This window comes from Electrophorus electricus, chromosome 15 (genome assembly GCF_041902795.1).
Source record: "Electrophorus electricus isolate QZ-2024a chromosome 15, ASM4190279v1, whole genome shotgun sequence".
NCBI classification, from domain to species: Eukaryota; Metazoa; Chordata; class Actinopteri; order Gymnotiformes; family Gymnotidae; genus Electrophorus; species Electrophorus electricus.
In genome coordinates this window covers 4,267,623-4,286,015 of record NC_137511.1, presented here as the reverse complement: position 1 = coordinate 4,286,015, position 18,393 = coordinate 4,267,623, and the positions used below count along the sequence as shown (strand labels likewise).

General features: G+C 41.8%; 1 protein-coding gene and 2 long non-coding RNA genes across 3 annotated transcripts; 1 reads left to right on the top strand and 2 right to left on the bottom strand.

Annotated features, from left to right (window-relative positions):
• Positions 1-2,601: 2,601 nt before the first annotated feature.
• On the bottom strand, positions 2,602-4,471 carry LOC145651300 (uncharacterized). The gene is made up of 2 exons (XR_014117167.1): positions 4,377-4,471; positions 2,602-2,887 (listed from the first exon to the last, which is right to left on the bottom strand). It is a non-coding gene; the product is annotated as an uncharacterized LOC145651300 (long non-coding RNA).
• A 9,227-nt stretch (positions 4,472-13,698) lies between these two features.
• On the bottom strand, positions 13,699-16,178 carry arl4d (ADP-ribosylation factor-like 4D). Its single transcript, XM_027006066.3, has 2 exons — positions 16,005-16,178; positions 13,699-15,049 (listed from the first exon to the last, which is right to left on the bottom strand). The coding sequence occupies exon 2, from the start codon at positions 14,910-14,912 to the stop codon at positions 14,310-14,312; it is 603 nt and encodes a 200-aa protein (XP_026861867.1). The 5' UTR covers positions 14,913-15,049; positions 16,005-16,178; the 3' UTR covers positions 13,699-14,309.
• A 536-nt stretch (positions 16,179-16,714) lies between these two features.
• LOC145651332 (uncharacterized) lies at positions 16,715-18,365 on the top strand. The gene is made up of 5 exons (XR_014117220.1): positions 16,715-16,806; positions 17,288-17,393; positions 17,559-17,649; positions 17,926-18,005; positions 18,213-18,365. It is a non-coding gene; the product is annotated as an uncharacterized LOC145651332 (long non-coding RNA).
• Positions 18,366-18,393: the final 28 nt, after the last annotated feature.

Sequence of the window (18,393 nt, the reverse complement as noted above, 5' to 3'; positions counted from 1 at the left end):
CTGAAAAGTCACCTCATCATTACAAACTTTTGCACTCTTGTTAACTTGAGTAACCATCTCTAACTAAGGGTATATAGACTTTTTTTTAAGTATTATTATTGGTAGTAGTAGCAGTAGCAGTAGTATGACTAATAGAAGTATACTAGTACTAGAAAATAAAAACTATACTTATCCCTATTTGATCTGAATAAATCTAATTTCTTTTGACATTCTAGAGAAGTTTTCATGTATTTCTATTTTTTCCACAAACATGCAATACCAAGCTCTAACAATGCACTTTATGCCACTGATTGGGCTCAGGTGTGTTTGTTCAGGTTGCATGTGACCTTCTCCTAACAAGATGTTTTGGTCTAAAGAGAAACCTACGGCAAGCCACAGGAGTCATGTCCAGTTATTTTCAATCTTATTCCCTAAGCAGCACTGCATGCATGAGATCACACAGAATGGCCTGAATTGAATCAACAGGGTTGTAAAAAAAAAAGTTAATTGTATTCTCACTAAGTGCGTTGCGCTCTGCTGTGCACAAAGCTGAAGGGGAAATTCAAAAGATTGGAGAAGCTTGGGAAAAAATGTGCATTTTCATCTAGAGTCCATGGCTTTTGTTGAACACTAGAGGGCACCCTCACCTTTATGTTGCATAGTGAGTTTATTCAGCACCCTCTAAGGATATACCAGAGAAATGTATGATTTGGGGGATAATCTGCATTTTTACTTACATAAGGCACAGTTCAACCACACTGTTAGTCACTGTCCTTTGTCCTTGGATTGTGGATCACTTTTCTATCTTGTCTTCTCTAACTTGAGTCTTCTCTGCATCTTTTGGGGTAATATTTATCTAATGACCTTCCAAGACAATAAAGCCCCCCTGAGACAGCTCCTCCACAATTGTGACTCATGCATAATATAACCATCTGCTAGCCCGAGCACCTGGAGCTGGCTCACAGCATTAGTAGGAGAGCGTGAACCTGACTTTGCAGAGGTATATGGTGTGTGTGTGTGGGGGGGGGGGTCAGGTGCCTTAACGGAGCTGAAGTGTAGGGCTTACGAGACACAAGTAGGGAGTGGTAAACTGATGCCCACGACCACTGCTGTTTTGTTCTGGGTGGCCAAAACCCAGCCACATGAATCCTATAGTTGAGAAATGAGGTCATGACCCTCCATGTTTGTCATTGAGATGAGGTCATCTGTCCTAAAGCTGCTCTGTTTAGACTTTCTGTTTGCTTTCATAGAAACAGGCCTCACAGTCATAAGATATATTTTCAAACCAAGTGCTGCATAAATATAATGCTGTTTTATTAGTCTCAGGCATTTGTAGCATTTGAATTGTTTCTGTTCCAGAGGTTGTAAAATGGAAAGGACAGGTAGGTATGAAGGCATGAACAAGCTTTTCTTGTTAAAGAATTCACGGAAGCACACCTTGCATAAGTAATAGCTGTGAAAAAAATCAAGGTGTGGCTATGCATAAGGCTGTAACCTTTCCCCTTTTTACCATGCTTTGAGCAGGTTTCTAAAGACCCTTCCCAAGCAGAATGCTACTTTTGTGCTTTCAGTCAGATCTGATATGCTGTTTGTAATGTAACACTTTGCTGTTGTTCTCCATCCCATAATTCTCTGTGTACTTTCTCAGCCCCTCCCCTCATTACTGGTGCATAGCATAACAGCAGCAGGTCCTCAAGCTAGCACTGCCGAACCATGTCGAACAGGAAATCAAATTTTTCACATTGGATGTTTGTTTCAACATATATGAGGGGTGCTATTGCTATAACAGACCAAGAAGACTCAGTAGCTCTTCTTTATGACTACGTAGCTTTGCCTATAACCTGAACCTCTTTGTTTCCAAAGTAGTGAATTACAAAAATCAGGGCTGATAATGTCACTCTAAGCAAGACTAGCTAACACTGTGTTTCCCCTAATCTAATATGGTAAGCTTACACAGCATTTTCTTATATTGAGATTGCTACCACTGTCACCAGATGTGTAATCTGGTGGAATTTGCTAGATTATGAAGTACATATTCCATATGTATACTTATTCATACTCTACATATTCATAGCTATAACTTGACTCACAACTTGTGCCTTCTCTCTTTTTGCCCCCTATACTTTCAATTACTCTGATTACATACACAGTAGGAGACGACATCCATTATTAAGTATAACGAAGGCCTGTGAAGAGCATGTTTTTCACTCTGTGCCATTTAGGCAAGATGGATTTCATCTTGTTTGACAACACACAGCAATAAATGGCATCTTTCACCCAGGCAAGCAAATACCTGCAAAAGCATGAGCATAAGAGTGATAAGAGTCTTAGAGAAGGTCAGTTCATGTTTTTGCTCTGTGATATGGTGACACTCCCTATACAATCAGTCACATCAATCTCGTTACCTTTAGGTTTGTTTGCAAAAGAGATCAACTCACAGAATTTACCACAGCTGTGTGGATGTAGACCTTTACTGGCCCCTTTCTACCACTGATAATAGAGGGATCTCCTCTTTACAAAAGGCAACCAGCAGAGCACTATTACTGCAGGTGTGGGCAGGCAATAAGTACAGGCTGCTCTTGAATGGTTTCATTTGAACAAGTATATCAGCATAAACAATAATATTATACCATCTATGTGTTTTATTCCCATTAATCAAAGTTCTGACAAAAATACCATTCTAGATTAGAGGGGAGCATAGGGCTGCTAAGAAAGAAGCAGCTTTGTGTTAAACATGTACTGGTGGGACTGAAGAAGGTCGAGCAGTCACTCCACGCATGGTGGCCTTTCTGTTGTGGTCCCATCCGCAGAAAATCGCTGCCCACATCATGAGTTCACTGGCCCTGAGCACTTGGAGAGCTGTTCCTCACAGCACAGTTATGTAATTTCAGCACAGAAGCTTTTCTCACTGAGAAATTAAAACAAATGAGAACCACATGTTTAGGTTTGTGCCTTTTGCCTTATTCCGAGACAGTGCTGAGTTTAAAAAAAGATTTTGGCTTGTGACAAAGCTTTTTTTTAAATGTATTCCTGTCTGATTGTTGCTTGATGCAGTGATTGTGTTATTGCAGGTCCTTGCTTAGAAAACTACAATTACATGTTTCTTAGTGTCTTTGTTTTGTTGCTCCAAGTCTTGAACCAAAAATGATTCAGCAAGCGCACAGTTGTAGGAAGGGCGTTCACAAATCTTATGAAACAACAGAGTAAAAATGGACTTAGGTTTTACAGAAATGATAGTCAATATGCACCATTGATTAAATTTTACAAAATATGGTTTCACACAAGCCTAGACAGGTATATTGCATGTGAAGCTAAGGTGAGGACTGTTATCTTAGCCACGTGTCTTAGAATCGCTGAGGGAGCTTCAATGAAGAGGTCAGCAGGGTCTTTCACCTGGGCAACAGCAATGCAAACCTAGACACTGATTTCAGACTTCTCACAGCATTAGAAACAGTATTATGAACAGAGTGCTGCTGTTCAGGGGTTTAGTATGAGGTGAGTTCTATGTTTAGCCAAAGCAGTGAAGTGGACTGTACACGCATTTGAAGATGATGCCCAAAATGGGAGAAAAAAAATGGAACAGTGTGCTGTTTCTCCTAATTTCAGCCTACTTTTGGTCTGCGGTTGGGCTGCTCTCAAGCTGGGACTTGGCATACATGCTGTGGACACGTCTGTAACCTGAACAGGCACTGTGAGCTGTAGTGACCAGTCCACGCAAGTACTTATATAACCTAATCTCACGCTAAGACCAGGTTGAATATGGGTTCTTATTTCTTGGCACATACAAAGGCACATGAAAAGAACAACATTAATCTCTTCTGTGGGTTCAAGGAGCAATTTTAGGCTATTAAAAACCATTGTGAATATCATGAACTTTCACTTTTTTCTACTCTATGGAGTCAGTCTGTAGTTCCCATTATAGCAATAGGAGAAGTGCATTACTATAGGTTATGTTATATAAATGAATCTCCCATTTACTTGAGCAATTTGTCTATGAGCAGGCAAAGCAAATGCTAATGTGTTTCCACTTGGTGTCACATTTATGTCACATGCTCATTTTACTACACATTTTATGTACGAAATAACTAACATATTGAACGGTAGGGGGAAATAGACAATTCATTACTGTTTTGTTCTGTTTATAGCTCAGAAATCGAATATGAATATGGTTATACTTTTTATGAATAAGGAATCAAATGTAGAGCGACAGATTATTATGCATAGATGCATACACCAAATCTAATATTGTGTGAGTATTCCCATTCTGCCACTGGGCAGCACAGCTCAGTCTCTTCATCAGAGTCAGGTCTTGTCTGCTAGTCCTCATTCTGTCCATTCAGTGGGCCTGCCCTGTCTGCTGCCCGTGTGGAAGAGAGAGCCCCGGTGCGTGCGCTAACCTTGTGAGAGCCCGGCACTGGCGTGTCTAAGAGTGGCGCTATCTTTAGCTTTCGGTGGATGTTTTTTCTAGTGGCCGCCTCCTCCCCTGCCTTCGCCACGTCTCCCAGCTCCCTGCTCACTCGCCCAATGCACACTACTGTTACTGGGCAGATTAGGCGTGAGCCTACTTCTGAGAAACTCATGCCACGTGTTTTTGTTTGAAATCGAATGACTCGGCACTCAGCTGGCCTTGATTCTGGCCAGAAGGGAGTTGTCAGCTGGAGGCGACACGCAGATGCCTCTTCGCACGGCTCCTGCACATGCCCCCTTCCAGAGCCTGTCTGCCTGCCTGACCCATGCCGAGCTGTCTGGCTGCCTGACCCTGGCAGAGTTGCTGGGCAGTCCTGCCATACACTGTGATATTTATCATCTTTGTAGTGCCATGATTACTATTCCACAATCATTCTAATTGCTAAAATCTTGTGTGTGTGTGTGTGTGTGTGTGTGTGTGTGTGTGTGTGTGTGTGTGTGTGTGTTTGTGTATAATTAGTATGTAGTATTTTTTTACGCATTGTAATACATATATGCAATTTTGACAGCTCCAACCTCTCTTTGTATACAAATGGCAAAAGTGAGCTTGAGTAAATTTGGCTAATAAGTCAAATAAGCCAGTTAGGACTGAGCACCCACAGTTCTTCCCACACAGCATGCATTAGTTTAACCTTGCTCTGCAGGATCAGATGAGGTTAAACTACCAAAAGAAGCCATGGCTAGGCTTCTTACAGAGAATCAATGGGATTAGCCACATTCTGGGGAAACCTCATCCCACATGTGGTCTGGAGGAGCTCAGAGGGGAGGTCAGGGTCAGAACACTGAGCCTCTTCAGGGTCACATTGTTACCTATGTGTGTGTGTGTGTGTGTGTGTGTGTGTGTGTGTGTGTGTGTGTGTGTGTGTGTGTGTGTGTGTGTGTGTGCGTGTGCGCGCTAAAGTATTTAGAAGTTGGACCAACCTTGAGCCTATTTACTGAAATAAAACCCCCTTGGTTCAATTTGATTTGGCTTTGGTAATTAAGACCCAAAGACTGTCCGTGTGAATAATTCATCTGCAGCACACCCCTCACTGATCCAAGACATGCAGGAGTGCAGAAGGTGTGCTGACTTTGAGAGTGCTTCTGTGAGTGCGTGCATGTCTCATCCCCCTCTGCCCCCCCCCCCACCCGTTTTTCTCTGCAATGCAGTAAAGTGTGTACGGCTGCCAGGGGAGCACGCGGTAGGCTTTAGTGCAGCTGCTCTTCCCCCATTCCGCCATGCCATCCGGCCCTGCCTTTTACATCGGTAATATCTCACAGTCCCCAATGTCCTTTATATTCGCCTCCCTGACAGCACTTGCTCTCCACAAAGCTGCAAGCCCTCAGCCTCATCCCATCCTGCACAGCCTCGCGTCACTCCGACACGTGTCCTCTAATAGTCACGACATCGCTTTCTGATGGCAGGCTGCCCCCCTGGCAGACGCTGCTGTCGCTAGCACGGGTGCTGCATGCATTAATGCTGACCTACATACTGTATGGGACTCTGTGAGCAGGAGGGGGCGATGAACAGAGGCAAAAAGATCATCAAATCTCACATGCAGTTTTAACAGGCCGTGTTTTTATGCTTCCGTATTTCCCATGAACTTTGTGCGAGTATACATGGATTACATGCCAGGAGTATATTTGAAGGTCACGATCAGAGGAATGCCTTTATTGTGTCTACAAAAACATGCAATGGTTCTGTGATAGAGAACCTCTCTATAAAAAAAAAAGATGCGTCTTTCTCTGTTGTTTTCAACTATCACCTGGAAACAAAGTGCCATATTGTTCATTTGTTAGTGTGACGCACTCTATGCCACTTTCCACAATGGCTTAATGAGGGAAAGGTGCCGAGCAGGGAGACAGTGGCCCTCAGGTACAGCTTACCCTGCACGCATGGGCAGTCAGCCACTAGAAGTAGATCACACACATGTACACCCAAAGGGACATAGAGAGAGAGAGAGTACAGCATACATTGTCTTCTATTCTGTGCAACTTCACTGCCATGGAGGATTTATAGTAACCACTGACCTGTGCTCTTTCAGCTAACATCATCAAAGACTTACTACGAATGCCATGCACTGCATTGTTATGTGGGATTTAAAGAGATTCAGAGGGCACCACCAGAGAGATGTGAGGGTCAAATATCAAGCATACTCAGAATGCTTTTAATATTTCTAACATGCCACAAAATGAAAATGACCGCTATAAGCAAACCTGTCTCATTGCGGAAGATTTTTACCTTTGTGTTGTTGTGGCAGCATACTCTACCACATAAAATTAAGAAAATATGGGACCTCCTATAGTTAGCTTCTAACTGGCTTCTTTCAATTCATACTATTTATATGCTGGGCCTGTGTAATCACTGAAATTTAATATGAGCTTACTTTTTTCCTCTTGTGGTTGCATATTTATCAAGATCTCAAATTTAAAATTAAATCCTACTTTGCACATTGGTAGCTGGTGTAAGTATAAAAGTTAGATAGGATGCCAATTTAGCACTATAGGGCCTAATTAAAATTAGATCATGTTTCTATGTTGCATCCTCTTGCAGGGGATTGGAAAGCTTTTATATGCTAAACAAAATATTCTCCTTGATGTTTAGGATTTCTTGAATAATACTTCAGAAAGTATCTGAATTTTATTGATATCTGATGCACATCTGCAAAAGGCTCATTAAAACTCAAAACATTTTGCCCCACTGAAAAGAAACCCTGAAGCTGCCTGCACAAATGGAACAATTATTTGAGTCATAGTTTCACTTGTGGGATCTTGTTAAAGGAGGATGAAATTAGTTTACCTCCTAAAATGGCAATTATCAGAGTGAGAGAGAATGTACTGGTTCATGCATAATGGAGAGTGACAGAGAATGTACTGGTTTAAGCATAATGAAGAGTGACAGAGAATGTACTGGTTTATGCATAATGGAAAGCATTAGAGCCAAGTAATGAGAAAATAGAACAGTACCTGCAGCTTAGTTACTTTATGTGTCCTTTGGTCATCTTTGGGTGGAGCTAGGGATAATGGGATGACTACTGAATGTATAACTTTAGTGTTACAGCTTTAATAACCTCCAAGTTTGTGATCTTCCATTGTTTCTCTACAATAGTCTTGGTCAACAGCAAACTTTGGCTCCAAAGTGTGAGATCAATTCTTAGGTCTGAACGAAAGCAGGAGGCTACCTCAGCAAATCCCGTTCAGGACAACTCAGTGAGGCAGGCAAAGAATGGAGTCAGGAAGTCAACACTACAAAGTCCACGAAAGGGCAGACAGAGCTGGGATGAACAAAGAGGGCTCTGTGGATGTGTTTGTTTTGAGCTCGGGAATAAATGCCAGATTCACTTTGCGTGGGTCTCCCTCGCTGCCCGCAGCCGTATGAGGATCGCTGACTGGTTCCCAGTCCCCAGACTAAATACAGCCCCACAAAGCCCATGATTAACCGTTACCTGAACATTCACCTAGAGAGGCTGCCAGCTGCTCATGTGAAAAGGTTATTGCTGCCAGACTTGAAGTAATTCTTTCTCTTTTGATTAGGGGAGGCCTTTGTAAATGATACGTGTGTGAAGACCAAGAAGAGTAGAACAGAGAAAAGTCCAGTTTACAGTCTCTTTAATCAAAGGTTCTGAGTCATTTATTTTACAGAACCATACATTGAATATCTTGCCTTTAATGTAATCAATACTTAGATGCCAGTGAAAATAAATTCTGGACTTCCATGCAAGCCCCACAAATCTCAGCTCCTTGCATGGCATCTGATGTAAGAAGATACTAAAATTGGTGTGATTTGTATTGTAAAGGTGCTAGAATGAGTGTCCCTAAAGACCATTCTCCCAGTAAAAAAAAACAAAACACAGAGGCCCTCTCTCTACATGCTGATGGGCAGATATTCCACACGAGCTCCCACGCTCACGTGGGCTTGGCTGGACATGTGCCTTACCTTCCCTCCCTTTCTCTCTCTCTCTCTCTCTCTCTCTCTCTCTCTCTCTCTCTCTCTCTCTCTCTCAACATGGCTCCACTCAGCCAGCTCTGACAACTGGTTGAGCAATAAAGGCACATTCTGATACAAGCTGCAAAGCCAGAGCACTCAGCGCATGGGTGGACAGGAAAAGCTGCCTGAGAGGCTCCACCCTTCACAGACGCATATTTATCCTATTTATCAGCCTGGAATGTTCTACCATGAGCAGTGCAGGGGTGCAAGAGATCACCCACCAACACTTACACCTCTTTACTATCAGAACAGAACAGCAGCCAGGCAACATACCAATAGAGGAAAACATGAGATTGATCTCAGAAATTCAAAACTATTTAAAAAAAAAAACATGCTCATAGTACGTTTCTTTTTTCTACTATGTTAAACTGATAATACTGTACATTCATCCTATTCTAACCGCCAGTTACCCATCTACATGTTTGCAGTCACGTAATGCAACTGCCAAGTTATTACAGTCACTCATACAATCTGTTGGCCAAATATTATTAGGTTCATGTCATCTGTCTGAATGCCTTCATGAAAAGTATTAATACTGTTCATGATTAGAAGTCAGACATTGTGTATTGTTTAAGTGCATACTCATAAAGTATCTCTTTAGGAGCACAGTGGGAGTGTGGCTAGTGTAAAAATACACTATGTTATAATGAGGTTATTTCATTAGGGCTTCTGTAGGTCTGCTGACTAAGACAATTCTCATTTATGATACTCAGCCAAAATCAAGCTGTGCTCATTACCTTAATGAAACCAATATTGTGTTTTGCAGGACATACACTCCACTGAAATTATGCCATGTCTAGTGAACATGCACACAGCACTTATCTATTTACATGAAAGCATTCAGAACTAATTGATCTTAACTGACACATTATGTTACACTCAGAAATAGTTTTTGAGGTTCAAAGTGACATGGTTTTTGTTTTCATTTCATACCTCTGGATCCTCCATCTCAACAACAACTGAAAATGTTTAAATATAGTGGCAAATCGGCTAGAATCAGCTGGCAGGCATTTTCAGAGCCACACTGGGACTAAACCCAAGGCTTGGGAAGCAACTCATATTCACAAGGCTGCATTAATCCCTACAGCACAAGTCCGGAGATGCCTGGGCAGATGAGATGATGTGTAATCCTGGCACAAAATCACGGGACCCTAGAGAGGAAGGGTGCAGATAAAACCACAACAAACACTAGAAAACATTTTTGCTTGTTTTGGCTCATCAGAGAGTGGGTCTGGATGTCCACATGTGCCACACAAACAGGAGCAAACAAGACCCAGAGAATAAAAGTCACCCAAACGAAAAAAGGCAACTACACTGTAAGGTCATCAAAACAACTGCACCTGCCAAATGTATTTTAGGACCCTGAAAGCAAAAGGCAGAATTCTCAAAAGGAGCAATTCACTTCCTGTGCCAAACAATGAAATTGCCAAGGGAGTAAGCTATTATTTGCTCCCAGCTCTATGGAGTGTGCTTGTAATAAGGCTAGTGATGACACGTCAAGGGTATGATGCAAAAAAAATAAATAAATAAATAAACATGCATATATTTAATGGCATATTAACTGTCCAAGAGATGTTCATTACAACTTTAATGAAAAAATACTGGCCCACTCAGAACCCCTGACTGAATTATTTAGTATTGTGGTATTTGCTTTTAATAAAGGAGATCATCATTCTTGAAAAGCCCTCTGAATATTGAATCAGACTAAGTACAAAAAAATTTTGAGTGATTCATAATAATCTTAAAAAAGGTCTTCACAATTAAAAGATATTTGTAATATTTTGTTCCACTCATAACTTTCAAAGAGCAAACAAAAAGATTCTAGTAGATTCAAATACTGAAACAATCTTGTTCTAGTGTAATTAAATAGAGAATGTTTAGAGCTCCACCCTGTCGTTAAAACTTCCTATTCATAGCTAGGAGGTGTCGGCAGTTTTTTGGGTACAGCAGCACTTCTGGATCAGGGTGTTGTCCAGGGCCTCCAGGGAGAGCGAGACTGCACTGCAGTTCGCTCCTCTGCAAACCCCTTTGAATAAGCACTCAGATTTACGAGCCACGCTAGTTGGCTCTGGGATTCTCACTGATTGCCCCTCTCGCTTCGTCTCTGCTCCTCAGGCCAACCCCCACTTCAACAGCCCTGGCAGCTTTATGGTCCGGAGGAAATAATGGCTAGCCAGATCCCTGCCTTGTGTGATAAACACTCTGACATCACCCACACAGAGAGCCTTTATGACAAGCATGCACTCGCGAAGCCTGAGCACACCCGTTTAGAGCAGCCTTATCTGGGTCCTTCCAAATTAACATGCACACACTTTGGTACAAACCTGACACATGGCAATAGTGCTAGCCACAGTCGGTTTACCTTGTCAAATCTCAGTAGGGCCGATGCATATTTACAGAATTCACACATACTGCCTGTGTCCTCCAGTGCCCCCACTTCACTCCTCATGAAATAAATACTGGGCCACAAAGGCAATTAAAAGCTCTTGGCGATCTCTCAGAGGTCACCCCTGGTTACAGTCTGGCAGTTGCTGTGGTGATAAATAAAAACATCTGGCTCATTTAAGTAGCCAGTTTTTCTGCAGAAGGGGGCTCCCCCAGTACCTATGCCTCCTTTGTAACATGTGGAATTGCTGCTTGAATGAAGCCTGCATTGCATCCTGGGACAGAAGCTTTTGATGCCTTTGCCCTCTAAACTAAAACAGTTATAACAAAGTCTTTAACAGCTGTGCATAATCAGCTGTTAACAGCTATTGTTTAGTGCATAAATGTTATTTGTAATAACATTTCCCATTTCGACTGTTTACGGTAAGAAATGGGGGGTTGTGAGGGATGTTTATCAAAAAGACTTCTCATATTGTGAGGTTTCACACTCTATGAATGAAGCAGAAATGAGGTGTATTGACGAGAGGATTGGAACACCAGGGGACCCTGTCCATCGTGCATGTTTGAAGAACACCTGACAACCTGTGATTCCCCAGTTTAGTCTCTGTTGTGCCTAAGGCTCTCTTATTTTATTCCAGTCACCATGTGACAGCTGATTCCACCAGTAAGCAACACTAAGGAAGACATGAAACTCAAGAGGAAATGATCATGTCTGGTATACTGCTCTGATTCCATTTCAGGTAATTAAACTAATTTTGCTGGGCAGGGAGGAACTTGCTGGTCGAAGTATTGTTTGCTTTTTGACGGCACCATTCCTCTTCCTCCCTCACTACTCCCATCTAAATGGCGAGATGGAAGCGTGAACACTTCAGGGCCGTTCTGGCTCCCACAAAGCCCTCACTCTAGAGCAATTAGTCAAAGATATCAGCCACGCTGTTAAAATTCCATGGCGAATTCGTCTGGGATGTGTTTACACAACGTTTTGTGATGGCCAGATTTTTGGGTGTTCCATATTGGATCCTGGACAGCATGTGTCATGCAAAGGGGTGTGTGTTTGCGTGTGTGTGTGTGTGTGTGGGAGTACCTCCTGAGGCTCTGTAATTGTGTGCAAAATGCAGTACTGTTCTACTAGCAGAACCAGTTCATTATCAGGGATCTCACATCTCATCTCTTCTCGTCATGACTGCTTCACTGAACCGAGAGGACATGAGCAATTTAAAGTATTTTGGAGAGATTTTTTGCATGACTCTAAATGCTTTATTTTGGAGACTTGAAGTTGTCAAGATATATGGCTTTGTGGTTCTTTCAGGTCAATGATGCGTGAATCTTTTGCATATTTCTATGTAAATTGCATAGAAATTCCATCTCCAGAATTAGCACAAAAGCTTGGCTTCCCAGCAGGGCAAATGGTGGATTCTTGCTTGTTTTCGGCCTTACAACACAGTTCCTCATCTTAATTAAGCAGCTCATCGGGGTGCCTGTCCCTTATCCTGCATTCTTCAGATAACATTGAGAGAGCAAGATAGGTAAAATGCCATTGTTCCCAAGTCTAGCTCTGCCATTTGGCTTTACATCCTTCAACTGCCTTCTTGTCTCAAATCATACAGACAGCCAGAGGTTACAATGATTGAGAACAATTATCAATGCCAAAGGCTGGATGAAGACTGAAGTGATCAATAAAATCATTAGTGCTTAGCAGTGGACAGTGGTAGCGCTTTCAGTGAAGCTGAGACATAATGGGACTTGACCGATGTGAGGCAGTAATGGTAGTGACTGTGTTCAACTGTTCTCATTTTTTTCCAAAATGAAATTTTTAATACTGCCTCACATTGGGCAATTCCGAATAATAAGCTATATTTGCGTGCATAACAGACAGTAATATGACTCAAGAGCATGTGTTCATTCAGGGAATATAAAGAAACCTTGAGATATTGGATGGATAAATTAATCCAGAAGGCAAATTACAGGTCATCCACTTACTGGCACAAGAGGTCCCTTGACGTTACTCCCGCAAACTTAAAAAAAAAAGCCCAGTGGAATAAATCAATCTTGCTTTATTTCCCCACTGCAGCTTTCTTAGCCCAGAACCAGATCACTGATTAATCCAATCAAGCCTGAAGCAGCTGCCACACTGGGAAGTTAAGAGTAAAGTAAATGGATTTGGTGTCTTACTGAGCTCTAGTGGGGGTTGGGGCTCATTTGCTGTAACATTAATGTACAATGGACCAGAGGACAGTAGCAGAATAAAAAAACTATTCTTGCACTTTAAAAAAAAATTTTTAAAGTTTTAAAAATGTCTTCGATGAGACATAAAATGACACCGGACATTCTTACAGCTGGTCAGAGCTTTGGAACATTCTCACAGGCCAGCAATGACATCATCAAAGCACTGCATCTACAAGTAGGTTTGAGCAGGCTGCTATTTTGGTGTAAGATTTCATCACCCAAGAACACATCTGAGTGTTCATATCGATGTTAGGTAAGGTAAATGTCCTAGCAGCAGATGACAGCACTGAGCTATTCAGTGGTTGCTCAGTGGTTAAGGTGCTTGACTTGTAATTGGAAGATTGTGGGTCCAATGCCAAGTTACCACTGCCGGGCAACTGAGCAAGGCCCTTAACCCTCAATTGCTCAAGTTGTACTCAGTCATAATTGTAAGTTGCTTTGGATAAAAGTGTCAGCTAAATGAAAATTATCCTTTGACAACACATGTAATAAATATGTAACACATATGTAGGGGGAAGGATAAGGGTTCACTGGTCGCTCTAATTATCACCTAGCCAGAATTCCTCTCCATATCTTAGTGCCATAGACTGAAACTGCTTTTCCCAACATTTGTGACAATATTGAAAGACAAAATCACAATTTCTTATAATGAATGTCTGTTTACACATAAGATGTCTGTTTACACATAATTTGTGTCAAAGTTATCTATAATTTATTAATTTCTCAGCATTACAAAAAAAAACTATTTACAGCATGTAAAAACAATCAGGTTTCCCAACATAAACTTGACCTCAGAAGTGTGAACACTCGCTGCTTTGGATGTTAAATCCACAAATACTTTAGCCTAAACATTTTATACAGTCTTTTTTATATCCGCACTGGCAATCTGTCCAACAAAACTAAAACACAAGGCTTTGTTTGAGGTGCCTCTGAAAGAAAAATCTATATGTTGCCAGCTATGGTCCTCAATTCAGTCTATTTGATTTCTAGAGGACAAAATATATGAACAAAAGAAATACGTTTAAATTCTGTTGATGCTACAGATCAGACCTATCGCATATAATTCCTCAGATACAAAGGGCTGCTGCACAGCAATACTAGGCATGGAAGAAAGCAGTTCAATACTGTGACACATAAAGGTCAAATCCATTTTCTCCTGACCTCAGGGCCATCTGGAACAATTCCTTTGTTCAGCAAATCGCTGCCAAATCCCACAATAATACAGAGACCATCGCAGGGGTTCACAGGAGGCATAACCGAGTCTTAAAAGGGTGCCCTAAGCTGCTCATCTCTTCTTCTTGCCATGCCGCACCATCTTTTTCCTTTTGAGGATCATCTCGTACAGTTTCTCCAGGCCCTGCTGCAGACCCTGCCCATCAACAGCGCTGCATCCTTGCACATGGTGCAGGGTGTTGGCACTCAGTTCGTGCACAGCCAGAACCTTCTCCACCTCGCTGACAGCCAGCGCGGCCGGAAGATCCTGTTTGTTAGCCAGCAAGAGCACGGGCACACCCTGGTTCTCTGACGTGCGTGTGATCTTGTGCAGCTCCACCTTGGCCTCCTCCATGCGCTCGGCTTCCGTGGAGTCCACCACAAAGACCATACCATCGGTGCGGCGTGTGTACGACTTCCACAGAGGCCGCAGCTTGTCGTGGCCACCCACGTCCCACACCTGGAACGTGATGGCGCGGCCGTTGCCCACTGGCACTTTGATCTTCTCTGTGTTAAAGCCCTTAGTTGGAATGGTTTTGACGAATTCCTTCAGCTTGAGTCTGTAAAGGAGGGAGGTTTTGCCAGAAGAGTCCAGTCCAATAACCACCACATGAAGAGACTGGAAGTTAGGAAGGAACGGTGTGTTGGGAGCCATGTCTGTCAGTTGGTTTCCCATGGCAATTTGATTTTCTCACTCCCTTGTGAGAGGCAGCAGACCCGTGGATGTGGCTTTAAGTGTTTGGCATTTGCACCTACTTCAAAAGAACTGGAGGCAGACAGAGGGGCAATGAGACCAGAAGCACAGTGTTGAACCTAATAAAAGCAAACACAACAGCTGGTTACTATCAAACATGCCTGAAAGAGATTTCCAACAGTCCTCATGTAAAAGAGGGGGTCGCCACTTTAATTACAATCCTCTGGTATAAGAGTTTAAAGAAACAGATAGCAGAGCATCACTGTAAAAACAAATACAGATTTGATTCTTATTTTTTCACTACCGATACTGTAAAGGACCACTCTAGCACTTTTGCAGTTTACAGTAAAATCCTAACTGTTGTCCTAGCATGTAGTTTTGTGGTAGGCTACAGTGACACCATAGTACGTGGAATAACTAGCACTAAACTATATAGTTAAACACTAATATATACTAAAATATGTTTGCCTTCGTTGGGAAAACGTAGGTGACTGGCCATGTAATTAAGAGAATTTACGCTGTCTCCATGTGTATTTGCTGCGCCTAATCTGTAAGACTGCTAAACAGAAATGGATTTCTTAGGGCAGCATATGTCTCAACTAATTGTTTAAGAAAGCTTAGGGCTGTGTTTAAGCCTTATTTTCAATACAAACAAACTGGTATTTATATAAACAATATAAACCAAAGGAATAAAATCAACTGACGTCCAACACCTAAAGCTATCATTTAAAAAATGTCTGGACATCATATAATTTTAGGGAAATGCTGGAATATGTTATTTTACACGTAACGTATGTTAGTTATTATAAAACAGACTGCCCCATAGACTAAGCTGAAGAAGTGAAGTTTTAAGTTTTTTAATTTACTTACCCTTACTGTAAATTACATGGAACCATTTACACAAGAAAGCGTTATCTTACCATATATCACGCTAAAACTGAAAAACGTTGGTTTTGTTGTCAGAGATACATAGAATCTAAATGAGAGAAAACCGCAGCACAGCACTCTTTACGCTATAGGACGTGATATTTGCCGGCGACGCTTTATAAATCAAATCGGTACAAAACTGCTTACCCAGATGACTTTTGTCTCATGAACGGCAAATCGGCATTTTAATCTATATAAATGTTAAGATCCATTCGACTCTTCGATTCGAAACAGTAATCATTTTCTGCGCCTAGAGAGCCTGTTACCTCTCTCTCCAACAAGAAGCAGCAGACAGGAGGCGAGCGCGTAAGCGCTAGATCAATTTGCATGTGACGTCACCATGCTTCCCTCCTCCCGTCGCAACTCCATCTAGTGGTCGACTGCATTGCGTTTCGTGGTCGGTGACTTCGCTGTACCTACTTTCCGCGCATAAATGTAATGAAACTAGAAAATATTTTTTTTAGGTCACTTCAATTACATGGTTTGTGTAATAATAATAATTTAACCACACGGATACTTTATCTTTTTCAGGAGTTAGCAGAAAAAGATAAAGAGATAAGAAATGTACTATCTTCAGGTCAGTCCAATGCAACACGACATTGTAAACACAGCTACGTTTACTTCACTTAGCTTTGATCTGGAACGTACGTGGGGCACATGCAAAGCTTGATATTAAATTTTAACTACTGTGGCGCCATCGTGAGTTTGTTTGGCGCTCTTGCATCAGATCCTACCGATGAATCTATGTTCATCGGCATGGAGGTTTGAGGTATAAAGGAATTAGCTACTGCAGTTTCCTTATGACCGGCAAGAACGTGTGTGACGTCACGATCTGTCGTCATTCGCTTAAGCGTCTTCCTTTGTTGTTTGGAAAGTTGCTATGGAGCGCACGAGCCGTCAAAGAACACGGCAGACTGGAGCCAGTGCAGACTGAAAAAGGCTAATGTTGGTGAGTCCACATTAGGTTTAAAAATACCTTTCCTTTGGAGTATCAGGTTGTTAGAAGTGATTAGGTTTTTTATGAAGGTTTGCATTTGAGTGTAATTAATTTTTAATGTCAGGCTTACATATTTTTAATGTGGCTGCAATGTTATTTTTAATCATTTAAGTCTACCATCACTAGGCTACAGAACTTGTTTTACTAGTAGCCTACAGTCCAAGGAAATTGGTTCAATAGCATCATTTTCAACTCTGAAATGATTTTCTTGAACCAAATTAATACTTAAGCCAGGGTCATGGTTTAAATGTAGTTTTGTGCTTTATATTGACAAATCTGATCAGGTTTTTTCCCTTCCTCCTCTCATGATTCTCCATGTATGGCATAACAATAGACACCTCTCAGCATCTGAGCTTGAATTACATTAATCAGGAAATGGAGACTCTCATGTTACTTTCTGTTGAACAGTCATATAAATCCATCCCCCTCGCAGGCCTTTCGCTAAGCAGTGTAGGATGTCTGCAATGCACTGGGAGGCTCGGCGCCGACAAAATGCACTGGACCGTAGGTTGGCCACCAAAGCCAAGCAGAGCATTACAGTAAGCATCTGTCCCCAACCCAAAGCAGAGCTGATCACTGCAGTATATACGGCCATTGCCACCTTGCTTTGTGAATGCTGTGTGTTGGATATGACTAGGTCAGTGCGTGGGCTTGGTGTTGACTTGTGTGAGATAGTTTGTCATTTGACTTTGGTGGTTCCATAGAGAGACGGGCAAAAGCACAGCACAATGGAAGAGGGCCAGAGTGATGTGTCTGTAACACCATCAGCCCTGACAGGGTCCGGTGAACCTCTGGGTGTGTTATGCACGCAAACACAATGCAGTTATGACAGTCTATTGCTAAATGGCAGAAATAGCATACACAACTTGTGTAATCACACTTTTGTTGAAAAAAATCCAAGTGTGTATTGCTTTGTTCTGTAGCATGCTCAAAGAAACTCAGGTTCACCTATTTAAAGTTACAGTTTGAAGGCTTACAATTCAAAACATTTTAATCAAAAAATGACTTTTGAAGCTCAATGTCTGTTTCTGAACTTGCTAATGCCATCTTTTTTTTTTTTTTTTACCCCAGTGCCTGATGAAAGAATTCACTGTCATTGTCAGCATGTAAAGAAAGAGCAATATAGCACCAAGACTGAGAACAGATACACGGTGAGTCAACATGTTTGTTGTTTTCAGAAATGTAAAAATACTGGAAGTCCCTGTTAAGTGTTATTCAAAAGACTAGGCAATAAATCTTTTGATTCACTATTGCACAAAGCAACTAATGTGTTTATGTAGCGATATTTTCAACCGTTAGCACTCAAAGGACTGCAAGGCAAGATGATCTTATGCACCGCACATGCTGTGTTTGTTCAGTCTACACAGTACTCCCAACAATGGTGAGCAAGCAGAACACAGATGTCACTGCAGTACCAGAGCTTCTGCACTACAGTAAATTATCTGATACCATCACTTTTTCTTCCTCCTTCACAAAGCACCACCCATCAAAATAAAATACTGTAAACTATTGCTCGAATCTGCTTTAATGAGAACACGG